General features: G+C 38.9%; 1 protein-coding gene across 2 annotated transcripts in view; it reads right to left on the reverse strand.

Annotated features, from left to right (window-relative positions):
- Positions 1–33: 33 nt before the first annotated feature.
- slc9a3r1b (SLC9A3 regulator 1b) overlaps positions 34–23,945 on the reverse strand; it is a gene marked incomplete at its 5' end in the record, with an annotated part of 26,101 nt that continues 2,189 nt past the window's right edge. The window contains 5 exon segments of one of the 2 annotated variants that reach the window (XM_036213324.1): positions 34–1,333; positions 1,403–1,522; positions 3,313–3,356; positions 4,499–4,652; positions 6,350–6,520. In XM_036213324.1, the coding sequence (XP_036069217.1) occupies positions 1,196–1,333; positions 1,403–1,522; positions 3,313–3,356; positions 4,499–4,652; positions 6,350–6,520 (627 nt within the window). 2 annotated transcript variants of the gene reach the window in all.

Consider the following 23,945-nt stretch of genomic DNA (forward strand, 5'->3'; position numbering starts at 1 on the left):
GAAGTGCTTTAAAAATAGATCAAATGATGATTGGAGGCTTTAAGCTTTTTATTAAAAAACACTTTTTAAAACAATTTTCTCCAACGGGTTTGTGTTAAAACATAACTCTGTTGTGAAGCTCGAGTTCAGTTAAGCAGAAGAACTTCAAACAATGATACTACCGCCACCGCTTTTACAGTTTTAGGTTGATGTTTTTGTGAATTTCTCAGCTCAAAACGTACTTCAAGCCCCTAGGAGACACAAGCAAACCACAAGAGCACTGAAGAATATTTTAATCAATTATCAGCATGATAAAGTTTTCACGAATGATGAATTGCAAAATAACAATTCAAACTACTTTCTCCTAGTTGGATTTAAAATCCTCTCCTTGTCCCGACGCTGGTATAAGAATAGTAATCTAAAGCTAAACATGATCTAAAAGATAGATATTTATAGCTTTTGTTGTATCAAACACTGTCTTGCACTTGCTGTGGCAATAAAACAAACAAACAACAACAGTAAAACTTGTGAACTGAGCAGCTGTGCACTATTACAGCGAGGGCGAAGCTGGTATTGCTGAGAGATGCACGTTTCCCTTGACACTCTGTAGTTCATATGGATCAGTCAAGAGTAAAAATATACACTGAACATCATGTATGTACATATATATAGAGAGAGAGATACCTAGAATACACTTTAAAATATATATTTTTCCAGTTTAAAGCATCAGAAGTTGTTTTGACAAACAGGATTTTTATATTAGAAATGGTTTTCTGAAAAATACATTTTCCTTTTTTATATATTTATATATATTTATGCCAGGTAGATCAGCACCAAAAAGGCTCTTAAAAAGTAAAAAAAATAAAATAAAAGACATAAAAGTGAATGAACCTCTGCTTATTTTCTAAATTTTTGAGCTCTAAAACAGAAAATGTCCTTTTTCATAGCAAAACAATGACTCAGCATGACAGTCGGGTCATTTGTGTTTGTTTCACAGGCGCCAAACTCAGCAGTAATACACAGAAAAAGAAGCCTGTTCTCACAGTCTGGTTCTTTTTCATTGGCATGTAAATCCTTATGGTTAATAGCACATTATATGTTCGTCATGGTTATATTTATATATGAAGTAGTAATGGTAATAATTAAACATTAAAAAAAATTCACAAGAAATGTTGAAAATAAAAACAGCTGGGATTTCTCTTGAAGACAAAGGCCCCTATAGGTTACTGAAGAGCTCGTTTTTCTTGGTCCAGTCCATGGGCGGAGCTCTTTTGTTCGAGCGCTTCTGGTGTGCGAGCTCTTTGACCTGCTGCAGGGTGAGGTTGAGAGCTGGGATTGTGTCTGCGATGAAACCCTGTCGAAAAAGAAGTTTAGTCATTTTCTGAAGCATGCTTTTTGATGGTGGTGGTTGTTGGAGCTGTACCTCAGGAGGAGTGTTTGCAGTCGGGGTTGTGAGGGACGTATTGGACGAAGCACTGGAAGGAGAAGGACTGATCGACAGCTTTGAATCTCTTTCTGCGTTTTTGGTCGCTCTGCCGTTCACCTGCAGAGAGGAAAGAGTGATTAGCTTCCTTTCACCATAACACCAGTTTTAAATGTGGCTTTGATTGTAATAATAGATGCATTTCCGTGCAGTACTAGTATCAACCACACGAGGGCAGTGTTGGACTTTAGGTGTGTGGCAAAATAAAATAAAAAAATTGTATTTAATTAATATTATATAGTTTAGTTTAAAACTTCATTCACACAAAATGTTTTTATATAATTTATTTTTTAACTTGTGAAATTTCTTTAGCACGTACTTAAAAGAATACATTTTGTATTTCCTACTGTGATGCCAAAATCTGCATAAAAATAGAAAAAAAAAAATACCGTAGATGGAAATCTTAGAGCATTCAAAGTTAATTAAAATTTAGCTCAGAAACCCTTTTAGGTGTTGTAACCTACTTTCTTAGTAAATAGCCGAATATTTGCATTATTATCACTTTTTATTTTGACATTTTTGTCTACTAAAATGCTTCATTTATTTAATTTTAACATCATAAAAAGTTATTTTGTAGCTATTTATCACTTTTTTTTACAACCATAGAAATAATAATAACTAATACATAACTACTTAGATCATATTAATTAATTGCAATAAATACTAATCATGAATATTATTTTAAAATTAATATACATGCTTTACGTATATTACTGTGTCCTTAGTCTGTTTCACCTATGAATAAAGCTGGTATTTCACCGGAGAGACGACTTCTCCCTGACCTCCTTCCTCTTCGCCTCCGCCCTCCCAGCTCGTTATGCAACAAAACAGTACGTGGAACGAGCAACGCCGCTGCACGTACGGTTCAGAGTGACGGGAAGTCCAAATCAGGCTTCAATGTTTTTCTGGCCAAAAGCCCAAATCGAAGCTGTTGGTGTAAACTCGCAGCGCTTTTATATGGACCAAAACATAGTTCTGCTGAAATATGAACGGCAAAGCTTTCTAAGAAACTCTTTTTTGTTTTTGAAAAATTTGCTTTTGTAGAAAATGTGAAAATAGTCAAAATACACTTTTATTTTTACCTTTGTATTTGAAATAAATCGGTTTTACTGTGAATCGATTTAGTCAATTAAGCATTCATTGAGAACCTTTAATAATAAATAGAGATTGACGATTTTTTTTGCTTTTTGAACAATATTTGTAAAAATACAGATAATTGTCTAATTGTTAAAATAATTTAAAGACTTTCTGGGTGATTTTCATTGTAGTTTAATGGCAAAAGAGTAAACAAGAACAGATACAATATGAAATTATGTTAAAGTTTCTTGTCTGTAGTCTTTAGATTCAAAGTTCAGACGATTTAGTTAACAAAAACATCCTTTAGCTTCCACCTTCTCCTGTTTTCATCTACATTTTCAGCCATATTTCTTGTACCTTCAGCGTCCTCATCCTCTACATTAACCTTTAGGGCAAGAATCTCTTTGTTTTCGCCTCATCCACTCCCTTTAAAAGACTTTCAAGTCATTTAAAAATGAAAGAAGAACCCGCTGGGTGGAGCTTTTCGTACCTCTGTGCCACACAATGAACACCAGAGTGGATTCACAATAACAGGAAAGGCTGTTCCCTGATTAATAACTCACTTGACCAGCCTCTGAGTTCTCTGATGTGTATAAAAAAGGAGGGGCTGTTCATATTTTTAAAAGCTGTTCTTACTGAGTGGAGGACCAAACTATTATTGTCCTTGCTGACAGGAAGGGCAGGCCGGATCAGAGAGGAAGGAAGTGGCCTCTGCAGGAGGCTTTCTTTTGACTAAAAGTCTGATTTTCAAACCTTCTTGTTACCTGTCTCACCTTCTCCTCCGGTTGTCCGTTAACCACGGGCTCAGGCAGCGGACCTGCGGACGAGGAAATCACACAACAGTCACTGACGGACTCCGGGAACGTCCCACCATCTGAGCTGCTCTCCACAGCTCACCTTTCATCCCGCTAACTCCCACTCTACCTCGGAGCGCGGGTCGGGGCAGGTCATTTATTATTAATCCAGGGTGAGATGGCACTCTCGTCCTCCAACAGTCAGCTTTTTCATTTCATAACACTCCTACATCTCAATTCCTGCTGGTTTTCCTCACTTTAGGAGACGTGGCTCCACACAGAAAGGGGCTGTCCGGTAGTATCTGCGACACGCCTCTCTAAAAACTATCCTCCGCTCAGTTATTATTTGTAATCTTGGACTGACGGATGCACATTTATCAAACCTGCAGCGAAACACTGACTGCAGCCTTGTAAACACCCCTCCGTAATTTGTGAGATTAAATCAGCTCGAAATCAGTTTGAAAGATGGCCTGTTTCATGCCGGTGGACAGTCCATCAGTAAGAAACAGTCCCTCGAAGGCTGCCAGAGCCAAAGTAGATTCAATATTTGGAAAAGAAACTGTCCTCTCTTTTTGTGCACTTTGCTTGTTGCCATGCCGACAGCCTGCACATTTATGTGTTGTGACAGAGGGGCACTCTGACAAACTCAGCCCACAGACAGACACCATGCTGCGCAGGGCCGCGCTGTACTGGAGCTCCCCCTGGTGGCCGTGGCAGCTTCATTCGAGCATTTTTGGAGTTGTTTTTTTTTATCTAACAAAATGCAACTTTAAACTGTTTGATGTTGGTGAAAATATCAGAATTTGAGCTTTTAATCTTTGGAGAAGTCTGATCCTTGTTTTCCCCAAAAGGTTAAGCTTTTCCTGCGGGGAATTAACATCAAGGGAGAAGACAGGAGAAGCCTCAGCGTCTCTTTCATTTTTGGAAAAGACGGAGAGAAGAACAGGAAAAAAAGAGGAGAGAAGGAGGCAGAGCCAAGAAACCGTGTCAGACATTTAATCTGCTGCTATTTACAAGCGAGGGGCCGTGCAGAGTCTCTAACAAGTCTATAAACGCTGACTGACAATGAGCCCAGAGTGAAATTTAGATGGCGGTGAATCACCCAGCCTGCTCCTGAGGCAGCTGAGGAGCTTACAAGGATGTGAGGAAAGGGCGACCGTCTCACCGGTTAGGTGCTCCGAGGTGGGCCTCACTTTGCACTTCTTGAAGAAGGCGTCTGCGTCAGGATCCACCACCAGCAGCCGGGTCTCGCGCCCGCCCGCTTTGATGGCAGCAACCACGTCTGAATGCGTCTTCCCCTCCACGGACACGCCGTTCACCTGAGGACGTTAAAAAAAAAAGTTTCTCATTCCTCGTTGTCTTTGTTCCTACACAGATTGCAGACTATTTCATCGCTGTTTGGACGTCTTTCTCTAGTGACTCCCGAACAGGAAATCCTGTCTGCGCAATTATAGATCTGCATGGTGTATCAGAGGTACAAATCCCAAATCCATTTATCATAAGATAAAGAAAACAGGCAACCAAATGTAAAAAAAAAAAAAAAAAAAAAAATCTAAAATAATCCCGGACGAGCCCCCAACTTGAATTCACTCCTCTTCTAATATTTTTTAGACACTGAATCTAACGGTTTGACGCTGGAGTGATGCTCTTGAACTCCCAGCATGTCAGGTGGCTGCCTCGAGGCCCGCTGACCCCACCGAGGGTAAAATCTCCATGGGAAAGCATCTGAGAAATGTCTGGAAGGATGTGTGTGTGTCTGCACTGAGGTCACAGGGTGGACCTGCACATCAGAGCAAGTCTCTCAGAGGAAGCTGGACAATAGCTGCTCGGCCAGTAACAACAGTAACAATGGCCGTCTGCGGCTCACAAAGCCTCTCTGCTCCGCTGTGGGTGGTGTGGCCGTCTGGGGTTCAGTCCACTTTTGTTAATCCCTCTTTACTTGTAAACTCACATCCAGGCTGTAGAAAAAATTCAAACTTTTGCCTTCTGCATGAGCGCTAAGAAGCTAATTCTGCCTGACTGTTACAGTCTGCAGGGATTTGGGACCTCACACAGTTTCCTGCTTTGTTTCAAATTCAACTTTATTTATAAAAAAACTTTCCTTACCTGAATACATTTTTAAAAATAGTTAAAAATAGTAAATATAAAACAATAGACAAAAGCAATCAATAAATCCACAAACTAAACTAAAACATGAAAATTAGCTTGAAAGCTAAGACAAAAACCCAGTTTACAGTTCTCCATAATCAATTCTCAATCAAAATAAATCTTTTTTAAATATATTGTTAAATAGTTAAAATCAGGAGTTTGCAACCTTTAACACTAAAAGAGTTTCTCACAGATGCAGTGAAAAGTCCCACTTTATCGTAAAAAAAATTAACTTTATGTTTTTGTTTCCATAAAGTCATTCATTTATAAATATAGTGTTTATTATTTACAATAATTGATTATAAAAGTGTTATTCTATAAATTACATTTTTTCTTAATTTCTTTTGACAGCAGCGGATACAAGTTCCTTTCAAAATAAAGTGCATCCTGTAGCTAATAAGCTCCTCCTGTTGCAGCCGATTTACTCAAAATTAAAATGCAAGAAATGTTTTAATTATTCTGATTTGGTGCACCTTCATCCTTTTTCTCCTTTTACTGAAAAAATAAATATTAGTGTAGCATCCAGATTTATTTTAATCCAGATGTAAATGACTTTAGGAACTTTGTTGTTGTGCAGCATTTATTAGAATTTTTTGCTTAATTTCATAAACTGCTTTATTAATTATTTAAATTGTTAGCATTTATTTAAGGCAAAGAGCTGGAAGAGAGGGATAAAGGAACCAAATGTGTGAGAAAAGTGACACAGTAAGGGCTGTCCTAATCTCAATTGGCCAATAGTTCATTAAAGTTCATGACCTTCACAACATTTTGTAAACTTTTGGCATCCAGTAAAACAGGTCAAGCTTGTGCTTCTTCTTCACGATGTGATATGAGGTCTCTATGGGGCCCCGCGGTGTTATCTAGGTACCTGCACTATCCGGTCCTTCGGCTGGAGGCCGGCCCTCTCAGCGGGGGAGTCTTCATCCACGGCTCTGATGTACTGGCCCGGCCGCGCCCGCTCGCTGTGCAGGTTGAAGCCGTATCCGTTGGGGCCCCGCTGGATCACGCAGAGACGCGGCCGCGGTTCGGTGCACACCTCCTGTAAAGAGGCTACATGTCAGAGCAGAAGACAACAACACGTGCACGAGTACGCCGCCGGCTCGCGAGTACCTCCCCCATGGATGTTCGCTCAGGGAGGACAAGAGGCACAAAGATTACAGACAGCTCCTGGGAGTCGTTCACCATGAATATGAAGCCGAGGTTGAACATGCAGCTGGCTGCCGCATGCTGATGTGTTGCACACTGAGCATAATGATTACACTGGAGCTGCTGCTGGACTTCCAGCGGCTCCAACTGCTCCCAAGGAAGGAAGGGGGTCTTGGAGGCATGTGATTGGAGGTGATTGCTGCGGAGTATTTGCGGAGCGGTTTGTACTCTAAGGAAGGGACTCTTCCGGTGTGGGCCACGGCCCGGCTCAGCTCAGGAGGAGGACAATAGAAGCTGGGCGTTGACTCCCCGATCGCCTCAGTCCCATCCAGCCTCTGCTCTGGGATAGCAGGAAGACTTGGAGCTGCGTTTTCCTCAAAAGAGAAAAAAAAACCTAACCTCCTTTCCGCTTGATCCATGAGGCAGTTTCTTTATTAAGCCGAGGTGTCTCTGTCATCAAGAGGATGAGGTTCAGAGCACCGTGACCAAATCCAGCTTCCTCCACATGACTCACTCAACCTCAATGATATAAGTTCTTAAAATTAGAAAAGCATCTTTTTCTCACAATTCACAGCAATAATCACCAGAGTAACCGCTCCACAACCAGAAGCATTTACTGTATTTCCAATGCAGAAAAGACACAAGAATATTCAAGAAAAAAGAGGAATAAGGTACTTTTAAAAATAAAACAAATAGTTTAGGAAATTACAGTAATACGACACATCCTTCTATATCTGCAAAACTTAGAATTTAGAAATAACTGCCAAAAAAGAAAGAAAGGTACCCACATCATGATCGCATTAAACATGATCCCTTAAACAAATCTCGTATTATCTGTTGTTTAAACATAATGCTCTCAGTGTTTTTTCACCAAAATCTACAAGTTTTATTAAAAAAATGTAAACTTCATCTCAATAGACAAAAGAAACATAAACAACAAAGATAGCAGGATTTTCACTTTCCAAACATGAAATTAAACAGAATTCCTAAAGCTGACAAAATTGCTGATACATTACTATACATAAGATATGTTTATAATGGATCATTTTGCTCAAAGACTCCAAAATATATATATTTTCTATAAATTAAACCCTTGACGCCTACATTTATTTCCACCTATAAACAAATAAGAATAGTTATTTGGCTGTTTTTTGTTTTCAAGATGCTAAATTAAGGTCACTTTGGAGCCAAACTGGTTTGATGCATATTTGTATTATAAAAGGCAACAGGGGGTTAATGTTTGGTTTGTTTTTGTTTATTTCAATTTTAAGTTTTAGCTTAAAAATTAAAATATAATTTAGCAATTTCTTACTTGCAAAATTGCTTTCTTAATTTTGTGAGTCCTAATATTCTTTACATTCTCCTGTTTCATGATAAAGTTTTTTAGAATTTTATTTTTTTTGTATGTATCCCCCTTATCACTATGGTAACTCCTTATGTTAAAAAATCAGCACTCACATAAGAAGATCTTATATAAATCATAAGAAATCTCCTTCATGACTTTTAAAGAGTCTAAAAACGTTTCAATTTTCTACATCTAACGCTCATCTTTGTTGTATTTAAATGACATAAAACCCGATTGAACATTTTTCCTATTAGAGCCACAGCATGTGCTCAGAGATTTTCCCTCATTACATGACTTGTGTCAAACACTGAGGACAGATGGAGGAGTGCGAGCCTCCCCGCCGCTCAGCTGCTGTGGATGACAGAGGAGGGTTTGTGTAACACGGAGAGAGCTGGAAGGCTGAAGAATCTCCACGCGGCTCAGAAATCTGTGGAATCTGCTGATCGCACACAAAAACAGGAATCCCAAATGTACGATTTCTTTGTGTTTGTGAGGGTCACATTTGTTATGAAAGCACATCAAATGTTCTGAAAGCTTCAACCATCGAGCGACAGGTCAGACAGATCTAAAATGATCTGTGCACATTTTGGACTTCTGCATACAAAATGCTCTTGTTCAAATGTCTCTACACAATTTTTTAAGTCAGTTTTTGGGCTCTAAAGATATTGAACGTGCATTAAAAGTTAAACAGATTTGGTAGTGGTGGTTGTATGGATGGCGTCCTTTTTAATTCATAGAAGTGCCAACCGTTTGAAAATGCATCATGGCGGAGAAATTAATAATCGTCGTTTGTGCTTGTCTGAAATTTATTCTTTCATATATCGGAACAGAGCTGTGAAAGACAAACTATGGAGCAAAATTAAAAAGATTTGCACCACTTTGACATTTCACACCAAGAAACATGCGTTCAGCGCGTCAAATGTCCGGTGTGTACGTAGCTTTAGATTTACATAGTACACATGAAATCCTCGTTTTGTTCATCCGGCTTGAAAGTCACACGCAGAGGTTTTGTTTCCGTGACATGTTCCCATAAGACCTCTCTGCAAAACAAATGTGAAGGTAGGACATCCAGTTTCTCACTGACACACATTCCCTTTGAGGTGGAAAATGAAGCGCTGGAAGTGTCGACACATTTTCCCTCAACACGCTTCCCTCTTTGCTCGTTCAACTTCCTGACATGAAAGCAAAATCTAAAGCACATTCACACATGCACACGCTGCATGCACACTACTCCAACGAGGAGTTATAAGTATGGATGTGAAAGCAAGTAAAGCAAAATTTTGCTTTATTTTCAAATAAAAAAGGACACATTTTGATGTCAAATGGCCTAAAGGAAAGTCTTTTTACTCACAACTCATGGCAAACTGCACAAATATAGGAAGGCTTTGATAACAGATCAGATTAAAGGCAGCTTGCTTTGCTTTAATCTCAGGATCCTTTACCTCTGCGGCAGGCAAAGGGAGGAGACCCACCCAGAAAACCAAGCTCCTCTTGCAGAAAACAGACGCATCGTGAGAGCATTTTCAACAGTTTTCACCACAAACTCAGCTTTGATAAAAGCAAAAATTGATGCAATTTTTTGATTTCCCCGCAACACACACTGCAACATTTCCCCCAGATTCACCGTTTTCTAGGAACCAACTGATAGACGGCCTCTTCTGTTTACAGAGCACAGAATGCCGCTGACTCCAAAACAATGCCTGGACCCGCTTTCATTTACAGAACCTGTTGGAGAGTCACTCACAGCGACTCCATCTGCAGCTCCTGGAAATGTTTTGTCTTTATCTGTGTTGTCAAGATGCAGGATTTACAGACCTCCACCCAGACTGATGTGACTCTGTTGAGGAGCTGTTTTTGAGTTTCCTCAGGAAGCTCTGATAACCAAGAGATAAGACACCCCAGCATAGCTCAATATGCAGGCTTCTAGGGAAGCAGCAGAGATCTAAACCATGCTGGGGTAGATTTTGTTGGGAAAAACACATTTTTCATGTAGATTAGAAGTTTTCGTTAAGGGATAAATAACACATACAGGTTTTGACTTTGTGGGTGAAGTTTTTACATTTAAACAAATGTATATTTTCCTCAAGAGTTCCACATCTAACATTGGAGTGTGTTGAAAACCAGTGAATGGATGACTGGACCAAATTCTGACTTTAAGATAAATGAGAAAATAGGTCAGACAGATAAGCCAGGTATCTTTTGGAAGATGCCTAATTATGTCATAAATGTTGTAACTGACTCCTAAAATTGAAACCTCCTTGGCTGGGTCCTTTCTGTGTGGAGTTTGAATGTTCTAACTGTGCATTCCGATGACCTTTTTATTGCCGGAGACTCTGGCTTAGTTTCCATCCTCCTCCTGCTTGATCTGACTGGGGCCTTTGACACTATCCCACACTCCATCCTACTGGAAAGACTTTCAAACTTCGGCATCTCTAACCTACCCCTCAACTGGTTCCAGTCCTATCACTCAGGCCGCACTCAATTCATGCAATTAAAATCTTTCATTTCTCCAACAGTTCCAGTCACAACAGGTGTGCCCCAAGGCTCTATCCTGGGGCCACTGTTATTCATCATTTACCTTCTCCCCCTTGGTCCTAGCTCCCGGAAAAACAACATCCACTTTCACTGCTATGCAGATGATACCCTGCTGTACTTCTCCTCCAAGCCTGATTCCACTCTCCCTCCTGCATCCCTCTCCCACTACCTCCTAGAAATAAAGTAATAAAACTCAACTTCTTATTGTAGAAGCTAAGTCGAAGAGTGTGTGTTAGTACGCCGATGACAGCTCTGGTCTTAAAAGGGTTAAGGAGGACATCATGGAATTTTCCCATTTTTGACCACTTTCCATAACATTTTATTGGTGTGTTCTGTTTTATAGGGTAAAACAACAGGACAGATGGAGGCTGGCTCCACTCTCAGCCCAAATTTGAAAAATGCAAAAAAATACGGGGCAGGCTGAGCGGGGGAGGTGGGGTTTGGATCTATGATTGACATTGAGGTTAGCTTGAGATAACGTACTCACTCTGCGTCTTCACTATGGAGAGTGGTACCAAGCATAGTGATACCAGTTTCTCCACAGAACTTTCTGTGGAGGTTGAGGATTTTTCTCCTCCACCTTCTACCGAAGCAGACACTCATGGTCCCGTGTCTGAGTGGTAAAATGACACTAGCATCATAAGCTAATAAAGGCTAATGTATTAAGCAAACAATCCTGAGTAAAATGTTCTTTGCAAATCCATCACCAGGAACCACTGGTGCCTAACTTCCAAGTTGACTGGAAAGTTATGCAAGCTAGTAGATTTTTGAAAACTCAAGGCAATACACCTTTGAGTCATGCTAACGCTAACACGATAACGACCGACCGTTACAGAATCAAAGATAGCCTGGGCTTTTATACTGAAGCAGCCGAGCATGATGACATGAAACCTCAGAAATGACGTGGGACTTGCACCAGTTCAAAAATTCGGATTGTAATACCTCTTTCAACCTGTAGGGGAAAGCACACAGACGGTTTTAGATTATAACTTCAGGATTTAAACAAGTTTATTTTAAATTGTCAAAAATGTGTCAAGGACCAATAGAGTGTACTTTTAGAGGCCCATTTATAGAGGTCAACATCCAAAAAAAAAAGTTTTTACTGTTTGGTTACCCTTTAATCTAAAAACATAGAATTTTGGAGTTCCTAAAAATTGAAGAGGGCAAAAAAAAATAATGTAAATCTCTAAAGTCTTAACTTGGGTCTACTTATTTTCTATGGCTGCCCTATCCTAAGCAGGGTCTATCTTGGGCAGAGGCGGGGTAAATTACCTCACTAGTCCATTGAATAGAACAAAGACCGACATCACACTCCTTAGAAGAAATTTAGAGGCAACAATTGACTAAGTAACCCTTTAGCACAGTTTTAGCTCCAGTGACTACATTCTTTCAACTACTGTAACTCTTCAACCATTAACATAATTCCAGTTGATTCTGAAGCAGAGAAATGTAGCCTTGCACTGATGTCCAACACTACAGGAGTGAAGTGTTTACGTATATCAGTTTCAGAGATTCTGTTGGACCATCATTAAACACTTTACGTTACCAATGTGTTGGACATTGGTGCAAAGCTAAAATAAAAAGCCACTTTTCCAACATTAAGAAGTTAAACATGTTTTAGAGGATAAAGTCCTTGAAGAAAATAGGCATGTCTGAGGAGAACATACAAACTAAACATAGAAAGAACCCAGCGGGGATTTGAACCGTCTTGTTATAATCACAGTGCAGCTCTGACTCTATGTCATCACAGTTAACCTGAGGCTGAATGTTCACTTGATTTTTCAATTTGCACATTTTCAGTAAATATCATGACTAAAGCTGCTGTCTTGGTTTTTATTGTGCATATCCCTACAGGTAAGAGATAAGTCAGACTGACTAGTTTTATCATTAAAGAGGACGAAACAGCCGTAATAAGAAAAATGCATCACCCTCTGACTCCGCCAGCTGTCAGCGTTCGACAGCGGAGCTGCGAGCGATCCAGTTTCTGGCATGGAAGGAGCAATCTGGATGAGAAGCCAGAGGCTGCAGCTCTGCCACTCAGCCTGCCAGTTACTTCACATTTTCCTCATCACTTGGCCAATAATAATGTGTAACTGCGGGCTGTAATGAAGGAGAGCAAACATGGAGGATTTTCTAACAATCACACGCAGCTCCAGGTCCTTAAATGAATTATTACCTGATTTTATTTCAGGAAAATATTAAGTGTTGAAGCTCCACGTGGATTGGGTGAAACAGCAGCTGCTGATGAGAGGATGTGAGGCCTGTCACACTCAGCTGAGCTGTGAAGGCAGATATGTCATCTGCAGCAGCCACTTGTTCAAACGTTCAATGAGGAGGCGACTGTCCTATAGGTTTGGCTTCAGAAAAAAACCTCCAGTCATCTGGATAATTTGTTATTGAAGAAAGCCATTACTGAGTCATAACTGATGTGAATCTGGCTGCTTTTAACCACAGGACAAGGTTTGTTCCATTAAGTGGTTGGAGTGCACCACTTTCTCAAGCAGGAAGGGGGTGTTGGGTTTCAAACTGGACCACTGAACCAGCAGCGAGGCAAGTGGAAGAGGGGGGGGAACAAAGCACCCCACTGTGGCCCTTTCCATTTGAGGATGGGACAAAACAGCTCCAACAAAAGACACCAAAGAAAAGTTCTGCTAGAAGTTCCCATCACAATAGGGTCTTTGGAGGGATAGAAAAGCCACGTCAGTCATCTCAGCGGCGATCCTGACACTGATAACGGAGCGGCCGCTGAAAGAATGAGAGCCATACTGCAGAGTTACCTTGACTTTTTTTCAAACTGATGATTGCATAAGATCAGGGAAGCATTGGCTGCAGGTTTAGTCTGTTCATAACTCAAAAAGCCAAACGTTTTTATCTCCTAAACCAGCCTTCCTGTACTTGACCCTCCCCTCCTGAGCCAAACACAAGTTCCTGTCAAACCTCCACTCAGAAAACACCACCGACGAGGAGAATCAGGACCAGAACAAAGGATTTAAAGCACTTTAAAAACCAAAAACAGATACTGATTCATAAATACATTCATAAACAAGTGTTTATAGTATGAACATCTTTTCCTGGGATAGCTGTGATGGCTTTCCTGCTTTGCTCTTCCATTAGATCACATTGGAAAACAATAAATGGGAATGTTGTGGACTTTCCTCTACACTGTTATAGACCTGGGTTAGCCTGCTGGATTAACAATCCGACACCTATGACTGATAAACTTTAATCAGCTGTTCTAGCTGACTGAGCAAAGGCTTGTCACATAATGCATGGAGTCCAGATTAAATGAAATGTTGCAAATTAGGGTCAAATGGTGAAGGGGTTAATATTCAAAAGTACAGGAGAGTGGAGCCATTCTGTTCTTATCTTGGTAAAGGCAGTTACTGAGAAGAAAAAGCTTTAAAATGTGTCATTATTATTATAAATCTAAGGAATCATAGCCTGGACAAGATGCATTTGAACTGATTCTGCATCCATTTACCAACTTTTCTCCATGTTTTCTATTCACTAAAGATTCTGACGCCCTCAGGAACTTGTTCTTATAGTCGTGTGGATATCCTTTCCTTCTCTTCCTCAATGCTCAGAGGCCAGAAAATAACGATCAATTGACTTCATTGATTTATATTGCAATGATCTAATCAGATCGAGTTGTTAATCGATCCGACCTAAACAATTATAAATGTATTTCAAAATGAAATAAATCAATAATTGATCTTGGAAAATATCATTTAGATTGAGGCAGAATAGGTTTATTTTACTATAACATAAAAAGTGCCGTCACAGCGAACAATACACATGTGATGACGGCAAAAATGATCAACCATCATTACAGTCAAATGTGTGGAAACTGGAAGTTTGTTCAAATAATGTTACTTTTTTATGTGGGAAGCAACAGAGGAATGAACTTTATGAAACTAAAATCTGAATGAAATTGACATTGACATCGAGTTTAAGTCAGTCAATCAGATCAGTCAAAATGAACAAATATCGACTAGGAATCGTATCGGCAACCACAAATTATGATATGAATCGCTAAAATGAATTGTTATAGCCATTGCCAACACATATCTCAGTCTTGGATTTACGAGTGTGAAAAGAGCAAATGAACACCTCTGTTAGATTTGTCTCAAAGATCTCATTATGTTTCTTACTAAAGAGCTCTGTTTTGGTGTGAAGAGCAACACCAACACCCCCAATTACATACTGAGCACATCACAGCACACCTCCCACCCTGTTTGTGACTTCATTCAGACCTCGGTCATGTATGTGATGCTTTTAGACCCACTCTACTAAAGGTTTGCACTCTAAAAATGCATATAAAAACTTGATGGTGGGCTAAAAACAACATTTACAGGACTGACAAACAGGCTAAATAGTTGGATTCATCAATTTTGAATGTTTGTCTTTGATGTCCATTCATTTAGGTTTATCAAATGTGAAGCAGCTGCTTTTTGAGATCATTTTTTTAAAAGTATGCCGACCAGAGGCCAATAAAAAACAGTAAGACATTTACAAAAATAGCACACAAGTTGGAAAAATATATAGACTATAATAGCAGGGTTGGATCTCAAAACTATGGTGGCCCTAAAGTCCAAATCCCACCAACATATCTCTCAATGCAAAAATGTTAAAGATAACAACGACAAATAAAAAGAAAAATTAATATTAAAAAAATAAATATTAAAGTTCCAGAAATTAAAACACAATTCCAAAAAAATGAAACTTTTTTAAAAACAAAATTAATTTCCAGAAATCAAAATGAAAAGTAAAAAAATGTAACATTGGAAAAGGTAGGGTTAGGGTCACTGTTTATCCATCATTTCAACAAAAAGTTTTTTGTCAATAAGCAATACTGCTTTGTAGTAATTAGTGCTGGGCGATATGGAAAAAACTGTATATCACAATATAAATAGTTTTATATCACAATAACGATATTAATCACGATATAAAGTATATATTCAGTTATACTCTGAAAAAAATGTACAAAAAAGTCTTAACTTACTTTGCTCTGATTTTATTTTTTTAAGTAATGCGTAACTGAATCGTCACAAATGAGAAACATTTTTCTTAAGTGCACAACAGTTTCAAGTAGTAGGAAAACACAATTTTGCACAAACGTTCAGCAACAAAAATAAAAAAATTGAAGACATTTGAAAAAACAAATGTCATTATCCAATCAGTGATGTCCCATAGTGCCTACCTTTACAAGTTTCCTGTGTTTTTTAAACATTTAATTTTGATTTCTGGAAATTACAGATTAAAAATAATGTTGTTTTTCATTATTTGTTTTGCTTTTAATTGTCATGATCTTTAATATGTGTTGGTGTGATTTGGACTGCTGGGCCACCGTACAAAACGATCAGTAAGTAATTCTTATTTTTTATATTCTTGTTGAGGATCAAACCATTATGTTTAAAATTTAGTTTAAATTAGAGAATGCATAAAAATAACTGCAGATCTCTTCTGTCATCATTCCTTTAAAACATTCCAGTAGTAGTCTGGACTCAAGCATCAACAATAAAATGTTCAGGGGGCTTCCTGTTTCAGAGGGAAGTTGGACTGGTGTGGGAGGGAGTCTCATTCAGGGTAAAGCCAGAGTCATTTCCCCCTCCGCCCTCCTGCTAGGGCGCGGTGGCGCTCCAGCTCATTGTCTTTTAGGGGTCGGCGAAACTTTCTCAGAGGGGAAGTGGGGACATGGAATGCAGCATTGTAGTGTCCGTCCAGCCTCTCACGGGAGCCGGCCACCAGCAAACCCCACACACCCACGCAGCAAAGGGTTCAGGTTCCACCCCTGACCTCGGGCCTGCGGACAGTGACGCCGTTGTGTGACAAAAGGTTCCAGCCGCAGAGAAAGCTGTGTGAATTGTGCCGATGAGATATCATGATACGCTCTCACCATCGATTATTTATCACTTCCACGCACCGAACAACGGGGGTCTGTTCTGCAGCAATGCAGACATTTCAAATGGCAAACGTCCAGGATGTTTTTGACATTTAGACAATAGTGTGTTGGTACAAAAAAAGCTCATGCTGAGTCGTCCTGTTGGCCTAAGGGTTAAAAACACAGAGTGACAGCATCCCCTGTTGAAGGCCAGACTCAGACCTTTTCTTTACTTCTTTCTTTTTCTCATTTTCTGTTCACTGTATGAGTAAAAAAGCAACAATATTCAAAAAGTTCTAACTCTATGACACTTAGATTATTTGTTCATCCATATTATTGTAATATTCTCTATAAACAGTGTTGTTTGTGTTGTAATAAATACTATTTTTGTGTCTCTTCCTAACTAATAAATAAAACAACCCATGCTCCACTTTAAGAGCTTCAGGGACGCAATGATTCACTTTCAGTTCAAACTTTAGTTTTTGAGTTTGTTTAAGATTTGTGCAGGGGCGCAGCTAAAGGGGATGAGAGGGGGACGCTGCCCACCTGCCCCCCAGTAAAAAACATTTTGGGTAGAAAGACTCGAAAGTAAAATTGCTTTTGATCGACAGTAATTGAGTCAATATTAGTTTTACTAATAATAAAAATTAAAAAAATCATCAATCCACATTTTTAAGCATTAATAGTAGCACATCAATTACAAGAACTACTGTTTTAGTAATATTAAAAATATAAAAAGTGTTTGAAATATGTATTTTTGATCCTATAGTGGACGTTCTCATCCAAAGTCTTCTGCCCCTATCCCCCCCGTTTCAAATGTTTTAGCTCCGCCCCTTAATCTGTGCATTATAAAACAGTGCACTAATTTGGATTTATGTATTATTAAAAAAAAAAAAAAAAAAAAAAAAAGGTATGCAGTGGGGCAGCAATGATTCACTTTCCCCACAATTCCGTTCAATAAAATGTTGTCCAGTTCCAAATAGAGAATTGTGGCATCCCTAATTTTTTAACGATTTAGATTAATTTTCGGTGTTTTGCTGCTTCATCACTTACACATCAAAAAACGTCTTGCAGAACCACTTTTATAACATCACTTACTTTAGTGAAGGGGTTTGCAACCTTCAACACTTAAAGGTCAATTTCTAACCAGCTACAACCCAGTAGGAACCATTAAGTCTGACTTCACCCTTTAAAACACTGATTTGTATTACTGTTACTGTTATGGATGTTTATTTACTGTCATAAATAAACAAAAACATAAAGTAAAAATATCTCTTTTTTTCTAAATATTAAGTAGTTTATAACTTGACAGATGTTCACATGACTTCCTTTCAAAATAAAAGACACCTTGTCCCATACAGGATCATCTCAATTGAGAAAATGTAATAGTAGGGAGATTAATGTCAGCAGTGATATTTAAGAAGAAAACTATAAAAAAGTTTATTATACTGTTTTTGATTAATCTCACCCAGAAATTTGTAAATTTAACTAATTAAAATGGAATCAGAGCTAATTATAATGGACCCTTTCCAGATTTTTTGGACCACTTGGCCGACTTAAAATGCTTTTTTTCTTCAAAATTGAAAATCTGTTTTATAATCCAATGATCTTAAATTCTGGCTGTGCTCACTGACTTCCGATTAATATACTGTGGTACACGGCACTCAAAAATATGTCCAAATGTTTTAGTAGAGGGCTGCACGGTGGTGCAGTGGTTAGCGCTCTTGCCTCACAGTGAGAAGGCCCCGGTTCGGATCCCGGCTGGGACCTTTCTGTGTGGAGTTTGCATGTTCTCCCCGTGCATGCGTGGGTTTTCACCGGGGACTCCGGCTTCCTCCCACCGTCCAAAAACATGCTTCATAGGTTCATTGGTGACTCTAAATTGCCCCTAGGTGTGAATGTGAGAGTGAATGGGTGTGTGATTGAGGCCCTGCGACAGACTGGCGACCTGTCCAGGGTGTACCCCGCCTTCGCCCATCAGCAGCCGGGATAGGCTCCGGCACCCCCGCGACCCCGAAAGGGAAGAAGCGGACAAGAAGATGGATGGATGGATGTTTTAGTAGAAGCAGCAGTGCTTGATGAATTATTATAGGAATGTCAACTGTTTGTGAATGAGTTGAATAAAGTTTGACTTATCTGACTGAAAAGTAAGTCAATTTTTAAATTTACAAACATTTTATGTTTTTCTTGAACCAGAGAGCCACAACGGGGAGCTAAAAGAGCCACATGTGGCTCCAGAGCCGCTGGTTGTAGATCCCTGCTTCAATGCAAAGAAAATGCTGGTATTTGTGTGATTAAGGGCAGTGAAAAATGCTAAACAAATCGGCAAAGTAGTCTGATGTCACAAAAGTTTGAAAATCATTCATTTAACGACTGCTATAAATGCTTAATTCTGTTTTCCAAAAACAGATTTAGTTGTGTGGTTCTATTTTAACCTGGATTCTGATCCATCTGATTAATCAAGGTGCCGTCAAATCTGAGGTAGAATAATTTATCTTATATTTATGGCTCATTCATAAAAAATTAATTCAATAAATCCCAATAATATATTCACAAGTCAATATATGTTTGTAAGTGTGATTTAATTTTTAATTAATTTCGTGCACAGTTGGAAGCAAAAAAAAAGATCCCAAACATTATTTAAAAACAAAGTGTGTTCATTACTGTTGTTGTGCAGAACAAAAAGTAGACAAGATCATTTTCATCTCCAGAAACTGGAGCTGAAATTTAAAAAAACTGAACAGCTATTAACTAAAAAAATTGCAGAATTGGTTAATTAAATCCATAAATTGATTTAAGTTAAAGAAATTTACTGCACTGTTAAATGAAAATGGAATAATTATTGAAATGTAACATTTGTGCATTTTTATCCAAAGTTTTGGATGGAAATCTAAAAAATTGATTGTACAATCTATAGGAATAAATTGAATGATCTGTGTGGTCAAATGAACTGTATATAAGACTGTATATATCTGAAATGTATGGGCGTTCTCCAAACATCTCAAACTTCCAGAAAACATGTTGTTTGCTCACTTTCTGTCACAACCTTCCTCCATCCTGGATACAGTCTGTTTCACTGACCCACTTATTCTTAAAACGTATGTAAAAGATCAGCAGAAAAGTAAACACTCATAGCAAAAGGGAGGGATTTTTTAAAAGTTTCTGCAAATGCACTCACCCAAAATGACCCATTACGTAGGATTAAGGACAGATTTGCAGTATATGTCATCGTCTAATTGACAGTCAAGAAAGTATTTCACCTGTAAATCTATCAGCAGCTATCAGGCGGTGCAGCTCAGCCTGATATTTAGTGAATTATTGAATTCTGGCAGAAGTGACAGCCGTCACTTCCCATCGTGTTTTGGATGTACCAAGAGGTTACCAAAATGATTAAAACTTGAAATGAAAGGACCTTTACAGCACGCTCCTTCGTTACATAACCGAGTCTGTATGAGGAGGAAGTCTGGTCAGGCTCCACTGATGGAGTAAGAACCACTTTCCTCTTGGCCGGCCTGTAAAACCGGCCGTCACAGAGGTTTAAGTTCAAGCTTGAGAAAAGCATTTCTGCAGCTTCTCTGGAACAGAAAAAAACCTTCAAATGAAGAAATCAGGAAGATGTGTCAACTTGTGCATAAAGTTGCATAAAGTTTTGACATTAGCACAACAATGTTCAGTTGTGTAGTCATTTCCGAAACTTTTTTTTTCTCATTTTTTTGCATAAATTGATAGTATGAGATTGTATTTGTAGTTTTTTATAAGTTAAAAAAGACTAGAAACTCATCACTGCCCTTGATCAACAGACTTGATATATGGGTTTCGAACAGACTCACCTGCAGGACAAGAACTTTCAAACACAACCACACCAAGGCATGCACATTAATAAAAGCAAAGCAAATAACAAAACACGACCGAGTGAAAGAGCCAACGTCAGGCATGAACCACAAAGTCTGTGTGACACAATGACACGGACTCCGTCTGCAAACATCCAGCAAAGCATCAGCGGGTCACGCTGTTTACTTTCAACCACAACAGAAAATCTGTTGCTAAAACAACCAGGTTTCCATTACAGCTCGTAAAGTCACACATGGGGGGAAAAGAGAGATCGCCCATCAGTGAACCCGAATTTTCTGTCAGGAAAAGTTGGGATCCAGAGGAAACGGGAGAATCCTCTGCCGCCAACAATGACAGGAAACCGGGCCAGAACATGGCAGCTCAAACACTGACTGTAGGTGTGTCCACTTCTGGATGTTTTATTCACAGATATCCTTCATGACCAACTAATAATAAAGATCTTACATCATGCTGAAAGGATTTGACTAATTATAAAGCAAGAAGGTGACTTCAACACCTTATAAAATACAAGAAAATTTCAACTATGTAATGAATTTCCAAAACTTAAAGGGCCATAATAGTGTGGAAACTATAATTATACGACAAAAGCCTCAATGAAGAAGCTTAAAAATGCTATTCTTCCTGTTTTTTAACAGGAAAAAAATAGATACGCTTGAGTTGAGGGGTAATGTAGGGTTACTAGATCTTTTAAAAGTGTCTTTGATAAGCAGATTAAAGGAGAGGCGATACGAACACGTCAATTTAAAGTTGACTTCATGACGCACTCATGGGCTCCTCAGTGTGTGGCGAAAGGTTTATGGTCACACATGGCTGGAGGTTACAACGCCGGCGTCCACAGACAGAAACACACACGGGCTTTCTCGCAATCTCATCTAGACACAGTCAATTTGATTCGACACTCGCCCTCTTCCTCTCCTGTAATTAGTGTTTAAAGGCTGACATAAGCAGCCAGCGGTAAAGAAGGGAGAATCCAAAAAAAAAAAAGTCATACGGGCTCTTATAGTGCAAACAGGATAAGAAAAACAACAACAACTCTTTAAAGACAACAAATCATTTTGTTGTTGTTTTTTCCTCCTATGGCTGTAGTTAATTAAAAGTAAATGTTTGCAGGAGTTTACCAGAGTCTGACATGAACTATTTAACATTTTATTTATAGCATATTATGTTTCTGGTAGAGGACATTTTTATAAAAAAGAAAAAAAAAAGAATTCAGGAATTTGCTTTCAGGTTTGGAAAATGCCCTAACACAAACAAAAACTTACTTAAACAGGAAACGACAATAAAGTTCATATGAAAAGAATAACCTTGACTTTTGAGATAAACATTGTGCTATTGCATTTTATGCAAAAAAAAATTGTTAAAATAAAGCGCATTTCTTCTGGTCCTTTTCAGTCCCGGATCTCAGAAAAATAAGCTAAACGAGCCACAAAAAAAAAAAAAATAGCACTACAACTGCCTCAATAAAGCCTGAAGAGTTGTTTTTATTTTCTTGCTGTGAGACACTTCATTCCTTCATCTATACAAGGCAGCAGTGGATGCGCTTTATTTTTTTTATTTATTTTTATTTTTTTACAGAAATCCATCTGTAGATCTTTTTTTATATATAGATAAGTGTTGAACCGTATTTTATTTTAAAAAAAGAAAGAAAATAAGGGGATTTTTGTACTAATTTTTTGTATATTCAAAATAAAGGGTACAGAACAAAGATTACTTTTTTATTATTATTATTATTTTTGTAACTGTACAGTACACTTTTATAGATGAGAACTTCAAGAACAAAACCTTAGACAAAATTGAATTTCCGCAAGATACAGTAGATTTCTAATTCAGGAAGTAAATCATAGCAAATCTGAAAGTGTGCACAAAGAAAAAAATAACCCTTTAACAACAGAGCGCCACTGTTTCTTTGTTTTACTGTAATTTTTTAATAGTTAACACGATCAATGTAATTACGTTGATCGTGTCAATGGTTGAAAAGTTACCGTATGTTAAAAGTTTGTGTTTATATCGTGTATAATCGTTAATTTTTTTAATTACCTCTCCACAATTTTACTCTTTAAATAGTTTCTTAATTAGTAGTTAACAGCATTAATTAGATGAGCTTTCATTTTTTATAAGCATCTTTAAATGTGTTAATTATTACATTTGAGGATTAGATCATTTGCAGGTATCTTTGTGACCTTGTTGTCTGCCTGTTAATAGGATTGTGTTAATTGAGACACAACAGCAGAGCAAAAAGTGTGCATTGTGCTTGATGAAACCACGCCCCCGTGTTCTTGTTAAGGTTTGTGTGTTTTTTTTCTTTTCTCCACTGAGTTAGCTTGTTGTTCTTCCCTCGGTGAATATTTTGACCTTAAACACTTCTCATCCATTTTCACGCCTCCCTTGCTCTTTCTCACTTTCGCCCACCTTCATCCTCACACGCACTCCACGAAAGCCTCCAAACACTCTATCGGCGTAACCATGGCAACCTGGAGCGGCAGCGGCGGCGGTGGTGGTGGTAGGGGCTCCTCAGCTTCCGGATAGGGCGTGCCTCTTTTGTGTCGCTTCAAAGGTGAAGGCAGACGTCAGCGCGGCTGCTAAGCCGTCGCCGAGTGTGTCCTTAAAGGCCGAGTGTGTCTGAGCATTGTGGGTTTGGTGAGAGTTGTGCGCGTGTTTGTGTGTGACTAGCTGGGAAACAGGGCTGAGGCACAGGAATGCCGGACAGGATGTAGGAAGAAAATTCCAGAAACAGTTAAGTCAGTGCAAAAAAGAAAAAAAGAAAAAAAAAAAAAAAAAAAGCACCCTAGGGTACCTTAGACAGCATCGCGGAGGTATCCCATGAGTCCAATTTTCACTTGCTTGTTCTCCTAAGTGACTTCTTCAGCTGGGAAAAACTTTAAGAAAAATATTCCCCTGCCTCAGGATCTTTAACTGAGAGTTTTCCAAAATTGAATATCAGACAAATAAAGTGACTTTATAATTCTGCAGTTGTTCGGCTCCGCGTAACTTCCCTCTGGATTGCGTGCCAGAGTAAAGTGAGCCGCTGCAGCTCCATTAAACCATCTGCGGAGAGTATTGAGCGTAAACACAGGAACAATCTCTGTATATTCCTAGAACAAACAGCAAAACCCAGCAATGCTGGAGTGCTGAGCAAGCGTGGGCTGCTGCTATTTTCATACGAGAAGGGGGGAAAAAAATCTCTTAAATACCAGCAACATGATTCTAAACAGACTCGCTCGCACTGGAAATGCCAAAGCTGTCATTACATGGTTGTTATATAAAAAAAGGGGTGTCTAGAGTCAAGTTTTCGGGTTTATATGTTGCCTTCAAAGTTCGGTAGCATGTTTTATGCCTAAAAAGTAAAATCTAGAGGTCAAAAAATGTACAAGTGTCTCAATTTGTCATCAAATTTTCCACTTACTGATATTGAATCAAATAAAAGTAGCCTTGATTCTGTTGTTTTTCAATGCCGGCTGCACTTGAGGACAAGTGGACACAGACAGAAACAGCCTGAGGGGTAAACATCCTGGACGCCGTACTGAGGGAGGGAGGGGTGCACAGATGTTCCAGACTGAGGGGGGGGACCATCTTCTCCTTAATTGCTTCAAATGGATCCACACACACTCGTGAAATAGAGAACACACCGAGGAGGAAATGTGCCCTTAATGCTTAACAGACACACGCCAAAGTGTGTGTGAGTGTGTGTGTGTGGGGGGGGGGGGG

The sequence above is a fragment of the Oryzias melastigma genome, linkage group LG8 (assembly GCF_002922805.2).
Source record: "Oryzias melastigma strain HK-1 linkage group LG8, ASM292280v2, whole genome shotgun sequence".
Taxonomy (NCBI): Eukaryota; Metazoa; Chordata; class Actinopteri; order Beloniformes; family Adrianichthyidae; genus Oryzias; species Oryzias melastigma.